This window comes from Geotrypetes seraphini, chromosome 3 (genome assembly GCF_902459505.1).
Source record: "Geotrypetes seraphini chromosome 3, aGeoSer1.1, whole genome shotgun sequence".
NCBI lineage: Eukaryota > Metazoa > Chordata > Amphibia > Gymnophiona > Dermophiidae > Geotrypetes > Geotrypetes seraphini.
In genome coordinates this window covers 179115015-179142542 of record NC_047086.1, presented here as the reverse complement: position 1 = coordinate 179142542, position 27528 = coordinate 179115015, and the positions used below count along the sequence as shown (strand labels likewise).

Here is a 27528-nt window from a genome sequence, read left to right as displayed (position 1 = left end):
CAACGGGACGTCACCTGTACTAAGGGAGAGATTGAAGAGTGCGGATAGCGGTTCCGCCAAGACATCACACAACTCCCTGAGCACCCTGGGGTGTAGGTTGTCAGGCCCCATTGCCTTGTTAACCTTGAGTTTTGACAGCTCGCAGTAGACACTGCTGGGCGTAAACTCGAAATTACTAAATGGCTCAGCTAAATCAACCCTTGTCTGCAGCTGAGGACCAAGTCCCGGCGCCTCGCGGGTGAAGACTGAGCAGAAGTATTCATTTAACAGTTGGGCTTTCTCCGAGTCCGTTTCTGCATAGTCTCCCCCTGGTTTCCTGAGGCGTACTATCCCACCTGAGTTCTTGTTCCTGTCACTGATATACCTGAAAAAGGATTTATCTCCTCTCTTTATGTTCCTTGCTAAAGACTCCTCCATTCGGAATTTGGCCTCCCTAAGTTCTTCACCCTCCTAAACTGTACCGTTCCCTTGGGTTTTTGTAGCCCAAATGCATGACCTTGCATTTCTTAACATTAAATTTTAGCTGCCAAATTTCAGGCAATTTTTCAAGCTTCGCCAGGTCTTTCTTCATGTTATTCACATCATCCGGCATGTCTACTCTATTGCAGATTTTTGTATCATCCAGAAAGAGGCAAATCTTACTAGAGAGTCCTTCAGCAATATTGTTTATAAAAAAATGTTAAAAAGAACAGGCTCAAGAACAGAATCTTGAGGCATACCACTGGTAACATCTCTTTCTTCAGAGCGACCTCTGTCGCCTTTCACTCAACCAGTTCTTGACTCAGCCCGTCACTTTGGGACCCATCCCGAGGGCATTCAATTTATTAGACGTCTGTATGGAACACTGTCAAAGGCTTTGCTAAAATCTAAATACAAATCTAGAACACCCTCTATCTAATTCTCTGATCACCCAGTCACAGAAATTGATCAGATTTGTCCGACAAGATCTACCTTTAGTGAATCCATGTTGCCTCCATTCCTGTAATCCACAGGATTCCAGAACTTCACCATTCTCCATTTTAAAAGCATTTCCATTAATTTGCTTACCACAGAAGACAGACTTACCAGCCTGTAATTCCCAACTTCTTCCTTACTTCCACATCCGCCCTTCTCCAATCCTCCAGTACCATCTCCGACTCTCTCGACTCATTGAAAAGATCAGTCAGAAGAGCTACCAGAACTTCCCTAAGTTCCTTCAGCACCCTCGGATGTACACCATCCGGCCCCATTGCTTTGTCTACCTTTAAATAGCTCCTCACGAACACAACCCTCAGAAAATCGATCAGGGTCTATTACTCCTCCATCCCTATTCACGTTTGTCTTCTGTGGTCCCGTTCCCGGTGCTTCAGCCGTGAACACAGAACAGAAATATTTGTTAAGCAATTCGGCCTTTATCAGGTTCTACATATTCCTCCCCTTCACCTTTGAGTCTCAGTGCCACTTTTGCACTTCCTATCACTAATATATCTAAAAAAAATGTCTCGTTTACCCCTTTTACTATGTCGACTATTTTTTCTTCCATCTTTGCTTTCCTGACTACACGACCAGCCTTTCTTAACTTTTCCAGATATTTTTGCCTGTCTTCCTCTTTCTGTGATCTTTTGTAGTTTATGAAAGCTGACCTCTTATTCCTTACCTTCTTAGCTACTACTTTTGAGAACCAAAGAGGCCTTCTTTTCCTCTTACTTGCCCCACAAAAAGGTTTGTTGCCCTTACAATCGCTCCTTTCAGTTTTGCCCACCGCATTTCCACTCCTTCCAGACGTTCCCACCCAGACAATTCCTTGATGTAAAAAAACCCCATCCGAACAAAGTTAGTTTTTTTAAAAGTCTAGAACCTTTGCTTTTGAATGAGCCTTCTATACCTATCTTAATATTAAACTGTACCATGCAGTGATCACTGGATGCCAGATCACCTACTGTAACATTTGAAACACTTTCTCTGTTTATAAGCACTAAGTCCGGTATGTCCCCCTCCCGCGTGGGTTCCATTACCAATTGCTGGAACAGTTCTCCTTGTAGAGAATCCAGGATCTCCCTATTTCTAGAAAATCCCGCAATAGGGATACCCCAAATCAACATCTGGCATGTTAAAATCACCTATTATCAAGACTTCCCCTTTTTTAGATACACTTCTCCATCAGTATTCGCGTGGGTTAGGGGCAGAGCCGGATGGCGAAGTGTGAAAAATCGTGAATAACTTTGTGCCGGCTCTGACCCATCCCCAGACCTTACCTGGTGGTCTCTACCTCCTATCGTCTCCTTCCGTGCGTGTTTGTAGGGACCAGTGCAGGTGCTTCTCCTCTTTCCCCGCTTCCGTGTCGGGCCGGGCAGAGTGAAAATCATTCCTCTCTGGGCTGGGCAGCCTGGTAGTCTAGCTGGCCTTACCTGGTGGTCTAGCGGGCTTTCGTGGCAGGAGCAATCTTCCTACGCTCCTGAGACTATGACAGGAGCTCACGGCAGCCATTTCCTATTGGCGATCTGCACGGGGCAGGAGCAAAGGAAGATTGCTCCTGCCCCGAAAGCCCGCTAGACTACCATGTAAGGCTGGGATGCAGGAAGGAAGATCCAAAATACAGGGGTTTTTTACTCCCCTAAAAAAAAAAAAAAATTGCGGATAATCAAAACCGCGATTATTGAAACCGCAAATAGGGAGGGGGAAGTGTACTGTATTTTTCGCTCCATAAGACGCACTTTCTTTCCACCCAAAAGTGGGTGGAAATCTCGGTGTGTCTTATGTAGCGAAGTCACAAATTTGTACTCCCCCCCCCCTTAGCATTGTAAAACACCCTCCTACAGTACCTTTTCAAAACACCCCTCCTCTCCGCACCGCCACTGCACCTTTTCAAAACACCCCCCCCCGTCATCGCTGTCGTTCCCTTTTTTAAACAGCCTGGTGGTCCAGCGCGGATGTCAGGAGCAAACTTTATGCGCTCCTGCTTGGGCCCGCTGCTTTCTGAATGGTGGCTTCAGTTCTCGCGAGAACTGACACCAGCCTTTCAGAATACAAAGGCTGGCCCAAGCGGGCACGTGTAACGCTTGTTCCTGACATCCGCACTCCTGACCCGAGTACGAGAGCCATCTAACGAGGGAGGGAGGAAGGGATTTAAAAAGGTATGGGGTGAGGTGGGCGTATGATTTAAAAAGTATGGGTTAAAAAAAAAAAAGTACGGGGGTATGATTTAAAAGGTATGGGGGTGTTTAAAAGAGTATGGGGTTATGGGGGATGATTTAAGGTACTGGGGGGGGGCACGGGGATGATTTAAGGTACTGGGGGGTATGTGGGGGCTATGGGGGATACAATTCATTTTGTCAATCTCTGCACCTTATTCAAATAAAAGTTCTAATCAAGATCATCAGTTCCACATTTTTTTGTTCTGTTTCCGGCTTTGTGGAACTTTCTTGGACATTTTTTGTTTCTCTGAGCCCTAATACTCATCATATGTGAAATATGCTTAAGCAACAATGCATGCAAGTAACATCTCATATAAAGTAATTCAATAGTTCTATTCAGCAAGTGTAACTTCAATTGCATGAAAAAGTAAAACAAAACATCAGTCAAGTGAGCTGTTGCATATACTCCTGGGCGGCCTCCACTGTTTCAAATACTTTCCAGAGTCCATTGACATGAGTTTTGAGAATCGCTGGATACAGAAATAAAAATCGGATCTTTTTATCCACCAGCGTGATGCAGAGAGGTTGAAATTTCTGCTGACATTCCTGTAGGGCCACCAAGTAATCCTGGAATATGCAAATCTGAGAGTCCTCAAATACCAAAATATATTGCTTAAGGCGATGTTGATGTAGTACCTCCACTTTGTGTAGATAACTGCAATTCTGCCACCACATGAGGCTTCTGCCGGTCCACATTCGATGTACCCACCCGGTGAACTCTTTAGACACACAATGGGCCCATGCCCTCTGGTAAAGGGAGCTCTTTAGCGAGCCAATTTATCAAAACTGTGCCCTGCATTTGATCCGGAAGGTGTTCTGGCAATCCAAGAAACCTAAGATTATATCTCCAGGACCGGTTTTCTAGGTCCTAATTTGTTTGCTTATTCATTCAGTCGGCGCTCCAAAAGTGCAACTTGCTCCGCCACCACATGGGAAGAATCTTCGATAGTGGAAACTCAAGTTTCCAATTCACTTGTGCAACAGTTTCTCCCAAGTGGTTTTCCAAGTGGAAGATCTGCTGAAGAGTCAATTTATTTGTGGTTCTACAGCCTTGGATATCGCCGAGGTAAATTGTTGTAATTGGCCTTCAGTGAACTCTGGGATCCGCCATTTTGTCATCAGTCAGCTTCACTTTGTCTATCATTTTTAGTGCTTTTTCCAGCCATGGTGCAACTCGATTTAGTTATGTATTGTTCCATACAGGTTTAAGATCTTTACTGAAGCAATCCCAGGAGTCTAAAAGTTAAGGATGCTGCTGAATGATGATGCAAGAGAGGGTCCCAAGCGTAGCAGATATTGTATCTGTTCTCCTCACTGCATCACATGGTCTTCCACACTCTCAGATGTAGTGTGGTAGAAGATTGCCTTCTCTTTCAAACAATGATTGCCATGCTAACAGTTAACAAGCATGGTAAAACATATGACAAAACATGGTATGGTGAGACAAAGCATGGCAAGCATAGTATGGCAGAACATAATATAGCAAACATAGTATTATGAAGCATGGCTAACATAGTATATATAACGTGACAGAAAAAATGGTAAGGAAAGCATGCATGACGAAACATGACACGGGAGACAAGGCACAACCACACTGTGTGGTAAACATGGTATGAGAGTGTAGCATGGCAGTCATAGTATGGCAAACATAGTACGGTGAATATGGTTTACAGTATAGTACAATAAGACAAAGATGGCAAACAATGTGACAAAAGCATTGTATGAGAGAAGATGGTATGATCAGACATAGTATTTGAGACTTGAGACAGCGGGAGTTGGGGCACTTTGTCAGAAGGTTCAGGGAATTTATATTAGCGCACTCTCAAGGTCAGGGGAAGAGGAGTTTTTATTGTCTTCCTGAAGTTCAGTAGACCTTTAATGATCTTATTTGGGTAGTTTGTTTGTTCCAGAGGCGTGGTAAGTAGTGCAAGTAAGATCTTTTTCGGGCATTCTCCAGGTGGAGACTGTGTCCCTAGGGCACACATAATCGCTTTTCTTCTTGCTAGCAACACGGTTGATTCAGGGCGAAAGTTTGAAAGCCATACAGGCCAGTTCCACGTCATTTAATAGTTTGTAGGCCTTTGAATATGCATCATTTGTCGATTGGCAGCCAGTTGGCAGCATGCAACCCCGGAGTGATTGGGTCTCTTATGTGGAGAGTCTTCAGGAGTCAGATAGCAGCATTTTGTACTTGTTAACTGGTTACGGCTTACACACCCATTCTCTGCCCCTGACAAGCTCTCTCCCCAAAGGCATGCTCAACGGATGCAAATGCCAAAAGATCCTGCATAAGTGCTTAACTTAGCACACTAAAAGAGACATTCAATGTGTCTTTCATCTTTCAGTATACTTCTTACACATTTGTTTTGTACATTGTTCTGTTTGCACTATCAAAACTGGGGTGCATGTGCAGTCCTCTGATTAAGATGAAGCAATAAGCCTGTTTCATCATAATTTGCAGTAGACACGTTATGCTCTATCCCATGCGTATAACTGCACAAACCACTGAAATCAGTATGGCAGCAAATAAATGGGATATTACCCAATTTCAGAAAGTAAACTGGTTACAGTATAAGAAACTTTATCCATATTTGTACATATTATGAAACTTTCTACACAAAATGGAAACCGTAACTGTTCAAGGAATGGCACAGACAGTATGATTGTACATACAGGCACCACTTGTTTTAAAAGAAGGTGACAAGTTAATAGCACTGATTATATAGTAGCAGAAATATCTAGACAAACTACAGCACAGATTTCTGCCTTTGAATAGGTTCCAACTAGACTTATTTGTTATTTAGGTGAAATATCTGTTTCAGCAGTTAAGCTCTGCAAGTGTTATCAGACTAAATATTAAAATTTATTGATCTGAAAACCAGGATAAAACCCATTTGCAGCCCTCAAAGATGAGGGTTAATTGCCTCTAATCTACAGTACATTTTACTGTCTAATCTTATTACTGTGTTTCCCCTAAAATAAGACCTACCCCGAAAATAAGCCCTAGCATAATTTTCAGGAAAGGTCTTAATATAAGCCCTAGTCCCGGGATTTGCTGGCAACTCTTCAATCCAGCTCCCCCCTTGCCCCCCCCCATCACGCAGCTGAACCCCTGCCAACCCTCCATCCTTCCCTCCCACTGACTGTGAGCGAGCCCTATCTTCAACAGAAGCAGCGTCGGGCTGGCAACACTCTAAAAAGGCTGCTTGGCCTTGTCTGTTGGGGATTTCACTCTGCCACGTTACTGTTAACATCATCAGTAACACGGCAGAGTGAAATCCCTGACAAACAAGGCCAAGCAGCCTATTTAGAGTGCTGCCGGCCTGACGCTGCTTCGGATGAAGGTAGGGCTTGCTCGTGGTCGGCGAGGAGGGAAGGGAAGAAAGATGCTGCACATGTGGGGGAGAGAAAGGAAAGAGGAAGAATTGGGGTGAAGGAGAGGAAGGGAGAGATGGTCATGTGCATATCCCGAAAGTAAGACCTAGTGCCTTTTTTGGGCCCCAAATGAATATAAGATACTGTCTCATTTTCGGGGAAACACGGTAATAGCCAGCTGGAATAATAATAATTTATTCTTATATACTGCCAGACCACAAATGGTTCTAGGCAGTTCACAGCAGATAAGGCTGAACATGCAGCGAATATACAGTTCAAAAAGATTAATCAATTTCTAGAATGTACACAATACATGTTATATTTAAAAAGCATTAGGAAGCTCTAATAGTTTTCTAAAAAAATAATAGGATGAGACTCCTGGCAAGATTTCTCTGTTCAAAGAAACAACTTATTTTTTTTTACACTCCACTCACATTGTCACTAAAGTAGCAATACTAGATTCTCGATCATTACCTTAAGATTTTCATGGTCTTTTTAGTGTCTTAAGATCACTATTCTTGGTCCCACTGTCTTAGCTGTACATTTAAAACAAAAGATGTGCACTAGAGTACCAAGGGTACAAATATGTCCCCGTCCCCGTGAGATCTGTCGCTGTCCCCGTTCCATTCCTATAAGCTCTGCCTTAACCACACAAGCCTCGAACACTTAAAATTTTAAAGTGTTTGAGGCTTGTGCAGATGAGGATGGAACTTGCAGGAATGGGGCAGGGGCAAGGAAAAAAAAAACCACACAAAACAACTCACGGGAACAGGAAAATTGAGTTCCCACAGGGAAAAATTTGTCTCCGTGTCATTCTCTAATGTACATCTACAGAACACCCCTTTTTTGGGGATGGGCTAAGCCTGCTATTGTTATGAAGTTAAACTCAAAAAACGTTTGTGAAGGAATGCAGATCCTTGGATAATTTCTTAAAAAAAAAAAAAAAGAAGTTCATAGGCCATTATTGAGATGGCTTGGGGAAATCCACTGCTTATTCCTAGGATAAGCAGCATAAAATCTGTTTTACTACTTGGGATCTAGCTAGGTACTTGGGACCTGGGTTGGCCACTGTTGGAAACAAGATACTGGACTTGATGGACTTTCGGTCTGTCCCAGTATGGCAATTCTTATGTTCTCCTCTGCACTGTCCCCTGTACTTCACTATCACTCCTGCCCGAACACAACAAATCCTTGGAATTCATTCCCAGTCCTAAGTGCCATCAATGGATAAGGATTTCAGAACTCCCTAATGAATACACATGAGAAGATATGCATACAATGGAAGCAGTAGGCAGGCAAATCTCTCAAGCATATTCACTGACAAGGCAAATTATTAGTGCAGTAACCAGTTTGCTTCTTGATGCTTACAATAAAGGATTAATGAGCACAGAAGCTGATGGAAGAAGAGGGTATCTTAGATGCTAACAGCAGAAAAGAGGCTACATAGTGGAGGAAATCCAGTCAAGGACATGGTCAACTCTTCCTAATTAGGTCAGGAGACATAGAAAATCTATGTAAGAAAAATGCTCAAGCAAACAATATAATGCCGTGCCTCCTAAAATCAAAATCATAGGTTAGTGCAAAAACTAAACTATTTGCATGCTTCCACAGATGAGAGGGAGGCATCAGAAAAATCTGTAAAGAGATTTCATACCCTGGTGCCTTTTTTAAAGATCTAATACATTTAATTCTATATTTCAGCATTAACAGTACCATGTATGAGTTTCTGGGAAAATTCAGAACATCACCATCCCAATATAGGCTGGTGTGACTACATAGGTAGAATGTTCAAAAATAAAAGGATCATCAATCTCATCTGGAATAAATTTACTATCAAACTAAAATTGACAAACTTGACAACTACTTCAACCAACAGCTCTTTGCTTCCACCATAAAATTTATAGTTCATTACATTAAGTGAAACATACCTCTGCCTAATTTGGTCCAGTTTTTCCACATCAGAAATAATTACTTGCACACCCAGCTTCATTTTGGTTTTCTGCAAACTAAAATCCAGGCAGGCAATTTTTGCATTAATTATCCTCTTCATCATCCCTAAAATAAAATGGTTTCAAATTAGATTTTCACCATAATTAACATGTTATTTTCATTTCATCCAGACATGGTGACATTTAGTCTTGCCTGAATTTCCTTTCCTTACTTCAAGTCCAAAGGAGTTATATCACCCCATCAGCAAATGGAGTAATTGAACTCAAGTAATATCAGTCTAAGGTGTGGTGCATTATTATTATTATTTTTTTGCAGGAAACTCTTATTAAACTTCTTTATTCATTTTTAAAACTACAATTGTGCACTAAAAATTATATAGTTACATAGAAGAATAATTTTATAACACAATACACTTTTAAAGATAATAAGAAAGCTTATTTTCCCCCAACCAGTTAATCAACAGAATCTTCTGAAATATGTCAGTATGCCAATACCAAGAGAGACATTTAATCAAAACGGACATATACAAATCCTGGAATCCCCAAAGGAGCCCTCTGCATATCAGTAAAGACCAAGCTGCTGCCTTGCAAATATCTGAGTCAGCATCTGTGCATCTACCCAGGAGATCACTTGAGCTCTTGTCAAAATGAGGAGTTAGAAGCTGCCTCCCCCTTTGAGCAGTCCATGAAACAAGACAAAGCTGTTCAGACTTCTAGAGAGCATTTGTCACTTCCGCACAGAATGAGCACTCTGAAAGCGTCCAACTTATGGGGCATCCATGCTATCCTCAATTTCACCAAGATAATGTCAGAAATGAAACCACTTGATTTACATGAAAAAAGAAGGCACTATGCATATGTAAACAGACAATTGTGTAAAAAAAAAAAAAAAATCCCTGTACAGAAAGCCTAGACTCCTTGGCAATATAAGAGACTACAGAGCTAGTCTTTTATTGTTCAATATAGTCCCCTGATAGCTCCATACACTTAATCCACTTTTCCTGCACAGCTTCCTTGATGTCTTCATCACTTGAAAACCGCTGTCCACAGAGAAATTTCTTAAAAACTCGGAACAAGAAATAATCCGAGGGAGCCAGGTCAGGACTGTAGGGTGAAGCTGCTGAAACCCACATTCTCAGATGGCAGCCTGTGATTGCCGTGACATTTATATTTGTTTTATTTTTCAAAGAGGTCAAGGCAGATGATTTTAAAATATGCAATGTCACCTCAGTAACAACTATAGAAGAAAAGACAAATAAAGTGCAAAATAGATAGCAGATTATAAATTCTCAAAACTGACATATTTTGATCATTAAATTGAAAATAAAATCATTTTTCCTACCTCTGTTGTCTGGTGATTTAATTAGTTTCTGTTTGGACTTCCTTCTGACTGTGCATCCAACATTTTTTCTTTCTGCCTCCTGCATAGCTTACCCTGGTGACAAGCCCTAGCAGCTGTGGAAATTATTTTTTTTACAGCACAAAGAGATTGCTACCAGCAAGATCAATCATAGACCCTATCAGTTTTTAAGTAATGAAGTGAGGAAAATAACATGCTGCATTGTAAAACAAAACCACACTTGGTTTGTTGCCAACTACCAGCTTGTCATAGCCACAAGCCTCATTATTACAAGAGCTCAAAACAAAGATTCCAGTTGCGATAGGGAAGAGGTAGATCGGAGCCATCTCTGGCACAGCCCTTGGAGTATGCCCGGCCACTCTCAGGGACTGACCTGGCAGCACGGGTCTCCTTTGTTCAACTTCAGCTCGTCTAAAGTCACAGCCAGAGCTGGGGACATGAGACACGAATCAACTCTTATCAGCCTCGAAGCTCGGTAGGTTCCCGGGGTAACGCAGTTTGCCATCTCTGCCGAAATGAAAGAAACCAGGCAGAGAAGATACAGCTGTCCCACACGCTCAGCGCCAGCACCATCCGGAAGCCATGTGCTTAATGCCGCGTTCAAACTGGCAGGAAAGGGCCACTCTGCTCCTCAACCGTCTGAACTCCATCAACTTTCTGCCCGTTTGAAAGGCGCGCTCTGCTTGAGCGTGCAGGTGGAGATGATTGGAGAAGAGAACGGGCATGTGACCCAGGAGGCAACCTGCAAAGTGGGGGCGGTGCTGAGGGAAGGATACGTGTCATTGGAGGAAGGCAGTCGAGTGCTCACCTAAATTAGCCGGTAAGGAGAACGCTGCTATCTTTCTGAAAATGGGACATTTCGGTGTCCCGAAGCTGTGCTTGGGAACAATGGGATTGGCTACCTAAAAACGGGATGGTCCCATTCAAAACGGGACATATGGTCACATCATGCATGAGTAACCTGAGACTGTCACAACATGCTTGCTACTTTCTTTCCTACGCAGGTAGATAAATTATTGAATGCCCCTCATATCATAGCAGAAACATACAGGCACTCTCATTCTGACTAGGGTTGATCCTGTATATCGATATCATCTGATCCCAACTTCTTCATTCAGCTGAAGGGGAGAGGAGACTGTGTGCCACTATGTCGCCATTAAATCAAAGAGGAGGCCTCACAAGGAACTGAAAAGCTCAACCCTCACACTCCTGGGTCCAAAGAATTCCAAAAGGAAGGAGGGAAGAACATTCTCCATTCCTGCAATGTGAACTGCTGAGAGTGAGTTCCACCCAACTGAAAATTGTGCTATCTCCTGTTGGTCACATCCTGTCTATGTCCAGCAATGTGACTGGGGTTGTGCGTCTCTCCATTGAACAGCAGGAAGTTCTGCAGAACTAAGCAAGTGACCCTTGCTTCCAAGAAACAGATAGTCCATACCACCACTTGTTTCAATCACTATCCTTGTAAAATTCAACTAAGACAATGTGACCTTATTGACCCCTGCACCCAATCTGGCAAGTCCATAGGGATTCCTTTGAGAGGATGAGCTGGGAGGTCCTACCAGGTGAAACACCTTCTTTGGGACAAGTGTGACCTGGACCTCAAATTCCTAGATTCAAAGAACAGGGTAAGATAGCACAAGGCTAAAGCAAAACTAGCCAACATGGGAGACAAGGCACTTGATAGAAATGTCAGCTAGTGCAGAAATGGGACCTTAAATAAATTAAAGATCAAATTTAAAAATATGATTCTAAACCAGAGGGGATATATTTCTCCAGCAATCCTCTTATGAGAATTCAAGTAGGATAGTAAAGAGTTGGCAACTTCTTTAATAGAAGGAAGGGGGAAAACAAGATGGATGCTAAGTCTGACACTGTGATTTCCAATCTGTTGGTTTCATCCTGAAAACTGTTTAAAACTTAAAGTAAAATACAATGAATTCTCATCAAAGATAATAAGAAAAGATTTATTCTCCCAGCAGGCATTGTATTATGGAAACTCAAATAAGTCGGGAAGAATATTGGCAAATTATCTCAAAGCGAAAAAAAAGAAATCAAAAATAATTGCTATAAAAGATGAAAAAGGTGACACATTAACACAAATTGAACCTATCTTAAAACAATTTCTAAAATTTTATAAATCTCTTTATACTTCCGAGACTTATTTAAATAAAGAAAAAGATGGTTTAGAATTTCTGAAAATGTTAGAGGGTCCAAAAGTTCCTGAACATATAAAACGAAGTTTGGAAGAGCCAATATCATTAAAAGAATTAGAAACAGCTTTGAAATCCCTTAGAGTTGGATCCGCTCCAGGTGGTGATGGATATACAGTGGAATTTTATAAAACGTTTCAAAATTTATTATTACCCTATTTATTAAATCTTTTTCAATATCAACTTAATAAAGGATGTATAAATGGCACTATAGCAGAATCTTTAATTATTGTTTTACCAAAGCCAAATAAAGATTCCACATTGGTTTCAAACTATAGGCCAATATCTTTAATAAATGTAGATGGAAAAATATTAGCAAAAATACTTGCATTAAGATTGGCTAATGCTCTTCCCCATATTATAGGTATGCCTCAAACAGGATTCGTTGCTCAAAGACATTAATCTCATAATACCAGATTAGCATTCCATATGTTATACTTAACAAAGAAAATGAATGAGCCTACTTTTGCTGTTTCTTTAGATGCAGAAAAGGCTTTTGATAGAATAGAATGGACATTTATGTATCAGGCTATGGAATGGTTTGGTATAAGTCCTGGATTCATACAAATGATACAAACATTATATAGCTCCCCCTCTGCTAGATTATATATAAATAATACATTTTCAAAAAAATTTAATCTACAGAGAGGAGTTAGACAAGGATGTCCCTTGTCTCCTTTACTGTTTGATATAGTTTTAGAACCCTTAATATTAGCAATCCAACAAGTAAAGGAAATACAAGGTATACCTCATTCAGATAGAGAATACAAAATATCAGCTTATGCTGATGATTTATTATTATATTTGAGGAATCCAGAATCCACCATTCCACAATTGCTTGAACTAATTGATAAATTCGGAAAGTTTTCAGGGTATAAGATAAATTGGAATAAATCAGAAATACTTCCATTAAATGTACACTGTACAAAAGGTTTATTTAATACATTCTCTTTTGTTTGGAAGGAGGATACTATTAAATATCTTGGAATTTGGATTTCAAAAGATTTAGAAGACACAATGAAAATTAATGAAAAATGTTTATTACAAAAAGTGACAGAGATGTGTGAACAATGGAATCCTTTACATTTATCTTGGTGGGGAAGAGTACAAACAGTTAAAATGATGATCTTACCTGTAGTTTGTTACCAAATGGGAATGATACCAGTTTTCTTTCAAGAATCTTTTTATACAAAGTTAAATAAGGTATTGACAAAATTTATTTGGCTTGGGAAAAATCCCAGAATTGCTTTAGTGACATTACAAAGACCAATTGCGGAGGGAGGGGTAAATTTTCCCAACTTCTATAGGTATCATCAAGCCTATATTTTACGTCAAGGTATGTATTGGATCCTCCCAGAGCCCACTGATAATATTCCAGATTGGTTCTGGCTTGAATGGAGACTCATGTTTCCTTTACGTCTCAGTCATGTAGTTAGTATCAAAATGCCAAGGCTATACAAAGAACATAAAATATTCATGGATACATGGAAAACTTTAAGATATATAAGTAATCTAACTCCTATTCCAATTAGTAAATCAACAACTCAAACGATTTGGTTAAACCCCAAGATCAAAATAGGCGGTTTCAAAATAATCTGGAAAAACTGGATGACAGCAGGTATTCGTATTTTAGATGATATAATAAAAAATGGAAAGATGCTGGAGTTTTCACAATTGCAACATAAATTTGATCTTAAAAAAACACAATATTTTAAATGGTTGCAATTGAAGCAATCCATTCAGGTAGGGTTCCCTGAATGGAAAAATCTTACTAATTATCACAGTTTGGAATTCCTGTGTTTCCAGATTAATTCAACAGGTCATGAAGCTGCACAGTGGTATAAATTAATATCCGGTTATATAAATAAAAAACCAAAAAATGGTCTTAGAGACATTTGGAGCATTGAGATAAAGCACCAAATTAGTGCATCTCAATGGCCACGACTTTGGTCTTGGAGGCTAAAATGTACGGTATCAGCATCTATGAGACAAACTTGGTTTTTTCTTTTACATAGAGCTTTCTGGACCCCTGTTCGATTACAAAAAATAGATAGCTCTAGGTCAAATAGATGCTGGCATTGTCATGTTGAAATTGGGACATTAGATCATCTTTTATTCTATTGTCCATTCATCTTAACATTCTGGAAATCAATCTGGCCCCAAATAAATAGGATGTTAGAAAATCCGGTAGCCTTGACATATGATACCATATTATTTGGAACAACTATGAGAGCAAGAAGTCAAATATCATCAAGTAATAACAAACTTCTTTTTATTTTAACTGGAATAGCAATACAACAAATCACATTCAATTGGAAAAAACATGACAGATTAAATTATACATTCTGGTGGAATTCTGTATGTCATATATACAAAATGGAGCTCTCTATAGCAACACAAAAAGGACATATAGATAAATTTCAAAAAATATGGAGACCATTAACTGAATATTGTAAAGAATGATTAATTTTCCCATGTATAGAATTTGATTAGAAGAAAAAGGGATCATATCTCTAAATATTATATAATATATTAATACTTGATTTATAATATGAAATATGGAAAGAATAGCATTTAAAAATTTTATTCATGTATTACTGAATAGAAGGGAGGGGGGAGGGGATGGGATATTATTATATTAACTAAGAATTATATAAATTTAGTTTTCTGAAATATTAGTATGAATTTATATTGTTGATGTAACATATGAAAATGAATAAAGATTTCTCATTCAGTATTGATAGGGAGGGAGGGAGGGGAAAATATTATATTCAATAATAATTATATTAATTTAAATTTCTTACATAATATTATAACTTTATAAAATATTGATTTTCTAAAGAAATTTTAAATTTGATATTAATCTGTAAGTTAATCAAGTGTGATTATTCAAGTTTATAATGAATTTATTTAAAACACTTGTTGTAACATAAGAAAATGAATAAAGATTTATAAAACAAAAAGAAAACTGTTTCCAGTTTTTGGAAATATTGCCTCTCAATATGCCTAAATGTTGGGAAAATACCCAACTGGATGTTACAGTTCCCTCCATCAGATGGAAATTCCTAGCTTCTTACAATTGTTTCTCAGGGTGTACCAGCTGTTCAGGGGTTGGGAAGAGCCCTGAACTCAGTAGTGATGCTTCACTTAGCTTACAGGGACCAGACCCACCCTCAGTGCTGTGAGTTCAGAGGATTTGTGTGCAGCAGTGCGAGGACATGAAGAATGTGCTGTTGAACAGTCCAGATGCTGGATCTTCTGGCTGTTATCGACATTGGAAGTGACAAAGTGGCTTTGGGCAGCAGAATCTTTACTGGGGGCAGTTGCAGAATTGCTGCGGAGGCTGACAGCAGCCTGCTATGTTTGCTACAATGCCAGCGATCCTCTGGAGGTTGCTGTAGCTTTAAAGGTTGGTCCTCGACAAGCGGTGGTCATGCAAGATGACCTCTCTTGCTGGGTGCAGGAAGCAGTGGTGGTAAGGCCCCATCTGTAGGGGTAAGGCTGTGCCTGATGGGATGGGGATTGCCATAGAGATGCTGGATCTGGACACCGGGGGGGATGGGGGGAAGAGGAGAGACAGAAAAGGACCTAGAGGAGGGGCGGGAAAGCTGACGAACCAAAAAGGAGGGGGAAGATAGGGCAGATGCTGGACTAGAGAGGGAAACACCCTGAACTGAGGAAGAGAGAAATGCCAGGCTCTGGGGCGAGGGAAGACAGAGTGTGAGAGACAGAAAGACCTGGAACAAAAGTGGGAGGATTCAAAATGTTAGCAGAAGAAAGAGAGAGCGAAATCTGAAACAAAGGGGAGGCAGAAGAGAGGGGGCAGATGTTGGACTTTGGGTTGTATAGAGGAAGAGAAAGACGGCAGAGAGGTGGAAAGATTCTGGACCAGGGAGGGAGGAAGGAAGGAAAAAGAAAGAGAGACCTGGAACAAAGGAGAACAAATGCTTGATATGGGGGGGGGGGTTGTAAGCAGAAGACAGAGAGAGAGAGAGAGACAGAGAGAGAGAGTCCTGGACCAAAAGGGGAAAGACAGGAGGCAGACAAAGGGGAGAGACCCCGAGGAAGAACAGAGAGATGCAAAATCATAACAGAGGAGGGAGAGAGAGGGAGACATGTTGCCAATAGGGGTGGAGGAGAGAGGAAGAAAAGTTGGACTCATGGAGGCAACAAAGAGAGATGTTGGTTGGAGAAGGGAATGAGGTCCGGAGGAGAGGAAGCATGCAGGAGGCAGAAAGAAAAAAAAAATGTTGGATGCACAGTCAGAAGGAAGTCTAACCAGGAACAATTAAATCAGACAACAAAGGTAGGAAAAATGATTTTATTTTCAATTTAGTGATCAAAATGTATCAGTTTTGAGAATTTATCTCTGCTGCCTATATTTTGCGCTATATTTGTCTATTCTTCTATAGTTGTTACTGAGATTGACATTGCATATTTTAAAGTCATCTGCCTTGACCTTTTTGAAAAATAAAACAAATATAAATGATAATTAACAATGTCTCTGCATACAGTGTGCTTTGTGGTTTTTTTAATTTGTGGTTACCATTATGAATTAATAAGATTATATTGTGTGTACATGAAAAATGAATGAAAGAAATTGCATTACAATTAGTACTATTATAATGGGGGTGCAATGAATGAAACAATTTTCCCATAATAAGATATTTGATGAGGGGATATGGGTGGGTTTATTTTATTCATCTCATAATATAAATAATTTATCATTATATCTTCTTGTATTGTATTCAATTTTCAAAGGAAGGGGAGGATATGGGTTTATAATTTGAGTAATAGTTGGTAATACTTATTAAGTACTATATACTTTTTCAATATTATAGTAAAGGATTATTTAATGATACGTTGTATTTACAGTGATGCATGAAGGAATATCAAGTGTGTACTCAATGAAATTGTATAAATTTATGTGATATACTTGTTGTTATATGAAAAACTAGCTGATGCCCCGGCATTGCACGGGTATTTAATTATAGCAATAACACTGTAAATGGATTAAAATAAAGATACTTTATAGTGGTGAATGAAATTATTTTTTTACAGCTTAATAAAAATTACAATATTCAAATTATAATGTGAAATATTTGACAAAATGAATACAATACAACTAACGCAAAACGTGATTATAAACAACATTTTTAGTTTCACCTCCTGGAGCAAGAACATATAAATTCTTGGGTGAACCCACCCTTGAGCAAGCAACATAGAGTTGTGGGCCGCGAGACCCCCAGAACATATCACCCCAGGTACTGAGGGATCTGCATACCAAGTTTCGTTCAAATTGGTCAAGCCGTTTTTGAATTACAGGGAGAAAGGCAGCTTTTTACATTTTTTCCATTGACATGAATGGGTGAAATCTGATTTTCTGTTTGTAGCTCCGCCCACGTGTGCAGGTGGGCCGCGAGACCCCCAGAACATATCACCCCAGGTAGTGAGGGATCGGCATACCAAGTGTCGTTCAAATCGGTCAAGCCGTTTTTGAATTACTGTGAGAATGGCAGCTTTTTACATTTTTTTCCATTGACATGAATGGGTGAAATCTGATTTTTTTTTGGTAGCTCCGCCCACGTGTGCAGGTGGGACGCGAGACCCCCAGAACATATCACCCCAGGTAGTGAGGGATCTGCATACCAAGTTTCGTTCAAACCGGTCAAGCCGTTTTTTAATAACTGTGAGAATGGCAGCTTTTTACATTTTTTCCATTGACATGAATGGGTGAAATCTGAATTTATGTTTGTAGCTCCGCCCACGTGTGCAGGTGGGCCGCGAGACCCCCAGAACATATCACCCCAGGTACTGAGGGATCTGCATACCAAGTTTCGTTCAAATCGGTCAAGCCGTTTTGGAATTACTGTGAGAATGGCAGCTTTTAACATTTTTTCCATTGACATGAATGGGTGAAATCTGATTTTCTGTTTGTAGCTCTGCCCACGTGTGCAGGTGGGCCGCGAGACCCCCAGAACATATCACCCCAGGTAGTGAGGGATCTGCATACCAAGTGTCGTTCAAATCGGTCAAGCCGTTTTTGAATTACTGTGAGAATGGCAGCTTTTTACAATTTTTTTCCATTGACATGAATGGGTGAAATCTGATTTTCTGTTGGTAGCTCCGCCCACGTGTGCAAGTGGGACGCGAGACACCCAGAATATATCACCCCAGGTAGTGAGGGATCTGCATACCAAGTTTCGTTCAAACCGGTCAAGCCGTTTTTTAATAACTGTGAGAATGGCAGCTTTTTACATTTTTTCCATTGACATGAATGGGTGAAATCTGAATTTATGTTTGTAGCTCTGCCCACGTGTGCAGGTGGGCCGCGAGACCCCCAGAACATATCACCCCAGGTAGTGAGGGATCTGCATACCAAGTTTCGTTCAAATCGGTCAAGCCATTTCTTTTTTTTTTTTTTTTTTTGAATGTAAAGTGTGGTTTATTTTTTTTTTTTTTTTTCCATTATATTTTTATTTTCAAATTTTACAAAAAGTGTACATAATAATAAAATACAGTTGATAAATGCATGGTATCACTTTTATATCTAACACAATGTATGTCTGGATTTGATTTTCCCCTTCACCCTCCCCCCACCCTTTTATTGCTTTAATATAATATTTTCAAATTTTATAAAAGTATACAACATATTAGAATATAATTGATAATTATTCAATAACATATTTATATCTAATACAATATATTCTGGATAAATTTTATTCATTTTCCCTCCCCCCACCCTTCTATTATTTTTTAATCATATGTTACATTTTGTATCATATATTATAATTTATTATATATAATTTGTTTTCCTTACCCCCCCTATATGTGTGTCATAAAAAAAAAAAATCTCTAAAAGAAGAAAAGAAGAAAAAGTATTCCATTATTTAATCATTACAGTATTTTGTCAATGGCCCCCATATTTTTATAAATTTATTATATGTCCCCTTTTGTATTGCTATTGTTCTTTCCATTTTAAAAATATGGCATATTGTATTCCACCAAAATGTGTAATTTAGGTTGTTGTAATTTTTCCAATTGTTAGTTATATGTTGAATGGCAACCCCTGTCATAATTAATAAAAGCTTATTATTTTCTGGTGAAATTTGACTTTTTTTTCTCATCATTGTTCCAAATAAAATTGTATCATATGATATTGCAATATGATTTTCCATTAATTTATTAATTTGTGGCCAAATTGAATTCCAAAAAATTTTAATATAAGGACAATGATATAATAAATGATCTAATGTCCCTGGTTCTAGATTACAGTGCCAGCATCTATTAGACTTAGAACTGTCTAGTTTTTGTAAACGAGTAGGGGTCCAAAAAGCTCTATGTAATAAAAAGAACCATGTTTGTCTCATAGACGCTGACACTGTACATCCCATTCTCCAAGACCAAATTAGTGGCCATTGAGATGCATTAATTTGATGTCCAATCTCAATGCTCCAAATGTCTCTTAGACCATTTTTTGGTTTTTTATTCAAATATCCAGATATTAATTTATACCACAATGCGGCTTGATGTCCTAGGAAGTCTGCTTTAAAGCATAAGAACTTTAAACTATATTGATTGTTTAATGATTTCCATTCAGGGAACCCAACCTGAATGGCCTGCTTCAATTGCAACCATTTAAAACTTTGTGTTTTATTAAGACCAAATCTATGTTGCAATTGTGAAAAATCCAGCAGTTTACCTTCTGAAATAATATCATCTAGAGATCTAATTCCTGCAATAATCCAGTTCTTCCAAAGGATTTGAGCTCCGCCAATTTTGATCTTGGAGTTTATCCATATGGATTGATTAGTTGATTTATATATTGGGATGGGTGTTAATTTATCAATAAATCTCAATGTTTTCCAAGTATCCATTATTATTTTATTTTCTCTGTATCTTTTAGGTATATTAATACTTGGTAAATGAACTAAATTTAGGGGAAACATAAGGCGCCATTCCAAATATAACCAATCTGGTGCATTATCTATAAGTTCTGGGAGGATCCAATACATACCCTGACGTAGAATATAGGCTTGATGGTACCTATAGAAATTTGGAAAATTTACCCCTCCCTCCTTAATTGATTTTTGTAAGGTTACTAAAGCTATTCTAGGTGTTTTACCAAGCCAAAGAAATTTTGTTAAAATTCTATTAAGCTTTTTATAAAAGGACCCCTGAAAATAAATAGGTATCATACTCATTTGGTAGCAAACCACAGGCAACATCATCATTTTAATAGTTTGAACTCTGCCCCACCAAGATATATGTAATGGGTTCCATTGTTCACATAACTCCATTACTTTTTTTAATACATATTTTTCATTTTCTTTTACAGTATCTTCAATTGTTTTTTTAACTTGAATGCCTAGATATTTAAATCCTTCTTCTTTCCATATGAATGGAAAAATATCAAATAATCCTTTTACACAGTAAACATTCAAGGGTATAATTTCAGATTTATTCCAATTAATTTTATAACCTGAAAATTTGCCAAACTTATCAATTAATTCCAATAAAGAAGATAAGGTAGACTCTGGATTTCTCAAATAAAGCAAAATATCATCAGCATAAGCCGAAATTTTATATTCCATATCTGAATATGGAATTCCTTGTATCTCCCTCGTTTGCTGTATTGCTAACAATAAGGGTTCTAATACAACATCAAATAACAAAGGAGATAAAGGACAACCTTGTCTAACTCCCCTCTGCAATTGAAAACCATCAGATATCTTATTATTAATATTTAATCTTGCAATCGGGAAGCTATACAATGTTTTTTACCATTTGTATAAATCCAGAACCTATACCAAACCATTCTAAAGCCTGATACATAAAATTCCATTCTACCCTATCAAATGCTTTCTCAGCATCTAATGAAACTGTAAAAGCCGGTTCATCCATTTTTTTTGACAAGTTTAGCATGTGAAATAATAGTCTAGAGTTATTGGAGGAATGTCTTTTAGCAACGAAACCCGTTTGATGCATATCTATAATATGTGGGAGAGCTTTGGCTAATCTCAAAGCCAAAATTTTCGCCAAAAGTTTATTATCAACGTTTATCAAAGATATAGGCCTGTAGTTTGAAACCAAAGTAGGATCTTTATTTGGCTTAGGCAAAACAATTATTATTGATTCAGCCATAGTACCTTTTATATTACCTTTTATAAGTTGTGTCTGATATAATTTTAATAAATGTGGGGAGAGGATATTTTGAAATGTTTTATAAAATTCTACTGTGTAACCATCACCACCTGGAGCGGATCCAACTCTAAGAGATCTCAATGCTGTTTCTAATTCTTTTAATGATATAGGTTCTTCTAAACTTCGTTTTATATGATCAGGAATCTTAGGTCCATTTATTAAATCTAAAAATTTTTTTCCATCTTTTTGTTTCTCCAAATAAGGTTCGGAAGAATATAGATCCTTATAAAAATTTAAAAATTGTTTTAATATTATATTTGTTTGATTTGTTATTATACCATTATCATCTTTTATTCCATTAATATTAGTTCTCCTTTTTTTTGCCTTAAGATAATTTGCTAATAATTTTCCCGCCTTATTAGAATTTCCATAATACACCGTTTGTTTGGAAAACAAATCTTTTCTTATCATTTTTGAAGTTAATTCATTATATTTACCTTTTACTTTCAAAAGAGCTTGTAAAACTTCATATTCCCATTTACTTATCAATTTAGCTTCTAATATTTTTATTTCTTTTTCTAATTCCATATATTGTTTTTTAATTTGTTTCCTAATAAAAGCTGAATATGATATGATATTACCCCTCATAGTTGCTTTAAATGCATCCCATACATTCTCTATAGATGTATCTTCCACTAAATTTATTTGAAAAAATTCATTAATTTGTGTTTTAAAATTTTCCAAAAATTTGTCATCCACAAGCAATGCATTATCAAATCTCCAAAGAGGTCTATTATTTTCTAATTGATCTAATTGTAATTCTATCCATATTCCCGCATGATCCGAAATGATAATAGGATCAATGGAGGCTTTAATCACTTGTTGCACTTTATTTGTTGAAACAAAAATATAATCTATTCTTGAAAATGATTTATGAACCTGTGAACAAAATGAATACTCCTGATCATTAAAATGAAGAATACGCCATATATCTTTCAAATCACATGAACTAACTAAATTATCTAGACCTAAAGATTTAATATTTTTACCTGGTTTTTTATCCAATAATGGATCCATTACAGCATTAAAATCTCCAGCCACCACTAAATTAGAGGCAGCCAGTGGTAATAACATATTTTGTAGCTTTTTGAAAAATTCTGATTGATTCGAATTAGGGGCATATATATTAAATAACGTCAGGGTATCATTTCCCATACCTATATCGATATGTATCCATCTTCCATGTGGATCTGAATTTTTTACCTTTATATTGGCCATACATTTTTTATTTATAAGGATTGCAACCCCTGCTTTTTTACCCACTGCTGGAGCAAAAAAACATTCTTTTATCCATCCACCTGATAATTTCTGTGATTCCTTCATATTAAGATGGGTCTCTTGCAGACAGTAAATATCTGCATTTTGTTTTTTTAAAAATGTTAATATTTTTTTTCCTTTTAATTACGTGATTCAGGCCATTGACATTAATAGAATATATTTTAAAAGACATTATATATTTTAATACTTTTCATTATCTTATTCTTCCTCTCCTCTTTCATATTTAATATCCAAAAAATTTTCTTCACGACACACATATTTAACCCTAATGTATCTCCCTTAATTATTCTAATAAATATTCTCCTTATCCCTCCCTTTCCCACCCAATACATTGGCTGCTTAAGGATACACATTGGAACTGTAATCCTAACATTCTCCCCATTCTAGGCAATCAATATTCAATTGTTTAAACAAATTTCCCTTCTATCTATCTATATTGATCTTTTATATTTATTTAATCATTTTCCATAACATTTTATTAATGTATCATTTTCCATTTAACAATATGTTAATTTGTATTTCCTTAGTATTATGATTTCAACATATAATTATTTTAAACATATATGCAGTGTATTATTTAATAATTTTCCTATATTCTGTTCTTTCTTTCATATAATTATTATTGTCTTTTCTTTGTATTGTTTTCCTCCATTTCTTCAAATATTTCGATATGTTATATTTTCTAATTTTTCATAGAGTCTTCAAAACCATCTTAATATATTATGTTAATATATCATAGGTTCTGGTTTAGAGAGAAAATCTTTTAGTTTTTCGGGATCCTCAAAATATAAGGACTTGTCTCCAGATGACACTCTCATTTTCGCCGGGTAGTATAGACCATATTTAAATCCTTTTTCTTTGAGTAGAGGTCTCATGTCTAGTAGTCTTTTTCTTTTAGTTGCTGTGTTTTTGGCGAAGTCTGGTAAAAACCATAATCTTGATCCTTTATAATTTAAGTTTTTATCTTTTTTTGCAGCATTTAGTATCTCTATTGCTTGTTGGTATCTCAACATTTTGAAAATGATTGGTCTTGGTCTGTTTTTATTTTCTAAATTTTTAATTGGGATTCTATGCGCCCTTTCAATTTCAATTGGTTGTTTCAAGTCTAATTGTAGAATTTTTGGAATTAAATTTTCAAGGAAAAGGATAGTATTTTTTCCCTCTAAATTTTCTTGTATTCCAAAGAGTTTGATGTTCTTTCTTCTTCCTCTATTCTCGTAATCCTCCAGTTGATCTTTTAATTTATTTAATTCCAGGCTGTCGTTTTTACATCTTTTTGATTCACATTCTATATTTTCCATTTTTGATTCTAGTTCAGTTGTTCTTTTGTTGTTAACTTCCATTTGTCTATGTATATTTAAAATTTCTTCTTTCATTTCAGACATATTAGTTATAGTTTCTTTAAGCATTTGTTTTATTTGTTTTAATTCTTCCATGACTTCAGCTTTGCTTAATATGTCTGGTTCATCAATAGGAAGTGGTATCTTGCTTGGTGTTATTTGATCTTGTTTTTGTCTTTTTGCAGATGTACCAACCTCATTTTTGTTTTGTCTGGTGCTTGCCATATTGTTGTTTTTAATCCCTTTTCTTCCAAAATTTAGTTTTATCTTTTAAAGTAGAAATTTTCTTTTCCTTTTTTGCCTTTTTTCCTTTTCCTTTTCTCTTTCTCAGTTATCTGTCTCAATCTTATATACTCCTTTTTTAGTGTCTTTATCTCTTTAATATTGGTAAAAAGGTTCTTTGAAGTAAGTGTCAGTTATTTGTTTCCAGTTCTCTGGCGTCTCTCAACTGCCTCGATGTCTTGCCGCTTCAGCTTTTTTCCAAAAGTTCCGTTAATCCCTTCCTCTGTCTCCTCTCATACAAGCCCAATCGCAGCTTTGTAAGAGAAAAGCAATTTCAATTCAGTTTTTTGTTTATTTAGTAAGTTTATATTCTTTCTCTGTCTTCAGCGTTTCAGTGTTCAATCACTGAGAGAAAACGCCGGTATTCCTTTCACTCAGTTTTCTTCAATCAATCCCCCCTTTCAGCGTCGTCACCGAAGGGCTTTCACATATATTGTCAGCTCTTTTTCCCTCTAGCTCCGTTCAGCTTTACTCTCTCCCAATATCTATTCGTTTTAGCACGGAGGGAAAAAATTTTTTATCAGCCTTTTTCAGCGCTGGCAGGAGAAGGCTGTATCAAACTGTCACAGTTCCACAATCAACCGTCAGCAGCCTCACATCAAAATCGGCTTCCTTTTCAATAGTTATTCAGCGCACAGAGAAATAACAACACTTTTTATATTTCAAGCTTCTCTTTCAATATCTTACCCAGGCTTGGCAGTTTATAATATCAGGCTGATGTTCCCTACGCCGAGTTTACTTCAAATATGCCCCGTTACTCTGGCTATCAACTTCCTGTCATGAAAGAACTCAGCATAAAGAGAAACAAACCCTCTTTCTTTACTTTCCTCCTTCAGACTATTGTTTGATTATCAGGCAGTATACTTTTTATCAATCTTCTTTTTTTCAATACTTCAATTTATTAATTGATCTCTCAGGGCTTCACTGGCTGTAAAGGGCAATTTCAAACTGTCACAGCTCAGGAATTCAATCAACAGCAGGCTTCACACTAGAATCAGTCTTTCTCTTACTTTCCTTCTCTTTTTGGTCAGTTTAAATTTCTAATATCCCTTCTCTATCCCGTGCCGATCCAATTTTCTTTATTCAATGATCTGTCCGGCAAAAAGGACAATACTGATCTCTCTCATTCACCACCCGTAGGGCTCTGAGTCAGCGCCGGCAGGAGAAATCAAATCACCACACAAATCAACTGACAGCAGCCTCACAATTAGATCAGTTCTTTTCTTTTTAACTTTTTGTCAGTTTTTATCGCTCCAGCAAACCTCCTCTTCAGTCTCCTAATATTTCAGTGAGGAGAAAATTTGCCGATTTTTTGCCCTCAGAGTTTCTGTTCAGCGCGGGCAAGAGAAGTTTGTTTCAAACCGTCACAGCTATATCTTTTAAATTTCTCTCGCTGCAAGACTCTCTCTCTCAGTGCCCATAAATTTTATATACGTTGGCCATTTTAAGTTTTTATCTATCTTCACTCTCTGCTTTGCCGTTTCAGTAAAGATAAAAGCCGGTAAAATTACCTTCCCCTCAGCTTTTTTTGATGTCGGCGATTTGATGTCGGCACTCTAACTTTTCAGCTGTTATTCTTTCAATCTTCAACTTCAGGCTTTAGAGGGTAACACCATCATTATTAATAATTATTTTTTTTTTGAAATCTTCAAGAAGGGAATAATATTTTTTCTTCAGTTGCCTAGATATAGAGGAGCTTAGCGATCACACTTCCATTCGTGTTCGCGTTAAGCCACGCCCCCCCGGTCAAGCCATTTCTGAATTACTGTGAGAATGGCAGCTTTTTACATTTTTTCCATTGACATGAATGGGTGAAATCTGATTTTATGTATGTAGCTCCGCCCACGTGCGCAGGTGGGCCGCGAGACCCCCAGAACATATCATCCCAGGTAATGAGGGATCTGCATACCAAGTTTCATTCAAATCGGTCAAACCGTTTTTGCGTGATCGCGGCACATACACACATACACACCTCCGATTTTATATATATAGATGAATAAAAAACTTAACAAATAATGGGGGTGGGATCATGAGTGAGTGAAGCTTGGCCTGGGGTATTTGGTTGGTATTTGTTAGTCTTAGGGCAGGGGTGTCCAATGTCGGTCCTCGAGGGCCGCAATCCAGTCGGGTTTTCAGGATTTCCCCAATGAATATGCATTGAAAGCAGTGCATGCACATAGATCTCATGCATATTCATTGGGGAAATCCTGAAAATCCGACTGGACTGCGGCCCTCGAGGACCGACATTGGACACCTCTGACTTAGGGGGTACTTGGCTTGAAGAAACTGAGAAACACTGGTCTAGGTGACTATGGAGTTCACTCAGTAAGGGTCCCTTTTACAAAGCCACAGTAGCGATTCTCCCATGGCAAATGCACCAAGTCCATTTAATTCCTATGGGCTTCAGTGCATTTGCTGTGGCAGAATTGTATCACAACTTTGTTTAAGGAGCTCTAAGGTGGGAACTACTGTCTTTGTGCTATGTCTTAAACAAAAACTAGATTGATGGGAATGCAAAGCATTAACTGATTCAACATGAGTTTGAAGTTGGTTGAATAGCACGCTCTCAAGTACGATAGTTTTGAAAGAAATGGAAGGTTTGATACTGGCCAGTAGTTATTTGGAATACGAGGATCTGCATTACTTTTTATCAAGGGTGGCTTAAATGCTAATGGAACACTGCCTAAGTGTCAAACCTTAAAAAAGGAAGTCATACTGAGCATTGGAAAATAATTAATAATAATTAACTAATAAAAAGAGTACACATTTAAATTTTCCCCACCACCAAATTTCCCCATCTCATCCCACCCGGCTACTTTTTCATGCCACCTGGCTGGAAAAAATTTCTGGGGAGAACACTAAGTTTTGTATCCCGCCAAATCCTCATCAATTAGATATCTACGTGGGTTACAAGTAATTGATAATCATGAGAGATTTGAATGCAATGGGAACCACTATACCTCATATTCCCCTTGAAGATAATACCAAATTTCAAATGGAAAGCTGCTTGATTTTGCACAACTGCAACATAAATTTGGGCTTAATAAATCACAATGTTTTCATTGGTTGCAATTGAAGCAGGCCATTCAGGCAGGGTTCCCTGAATGGAAAAGTCTTAATTCCCAGTACAGTATGGAATTTTTATGCTTCCAGGCAAACTTTCAGGGCCACCAGGCCGCGCAGTGGTACAAAGTTTAGTGAATTGGTTAAAAAAAAGCCTAAAAATGGTCTTAGGGATATTTGGAGCATTGAGATTAAGCATTAGATTTCAGAATCTCAATAGCCACAAATTTGGTCTTGGAGAAAAAGATGTACATTGTCAGCATCTATGAGGCAAACTTGTTTTTTTCTTTT

The 27528-nt window shown here is 37.8% G+C and overlaps 1 protein-coding gene across 1 annotated transcript in view; it reads right to left on the bottom strand.

The window, feature by feature from the left end:
- The window catches only part of TCP1 (t-complex 1), a 176731-nt gene that overhangs the window by 45522 nt on the left and 103681 nt on the right, over positions 1 to 27528 (bottom strand). The window contains exon 7 of the mRNA XM_033939260.1: positions 8477 to 8603. Coding sequence (XP_033795151.1) covers positions 8477 to 8603 — 127 coding nt within the window. The remainder of the gene's footprint in view (positions 1 to 8476; positions 8604 to 27528) is intronic.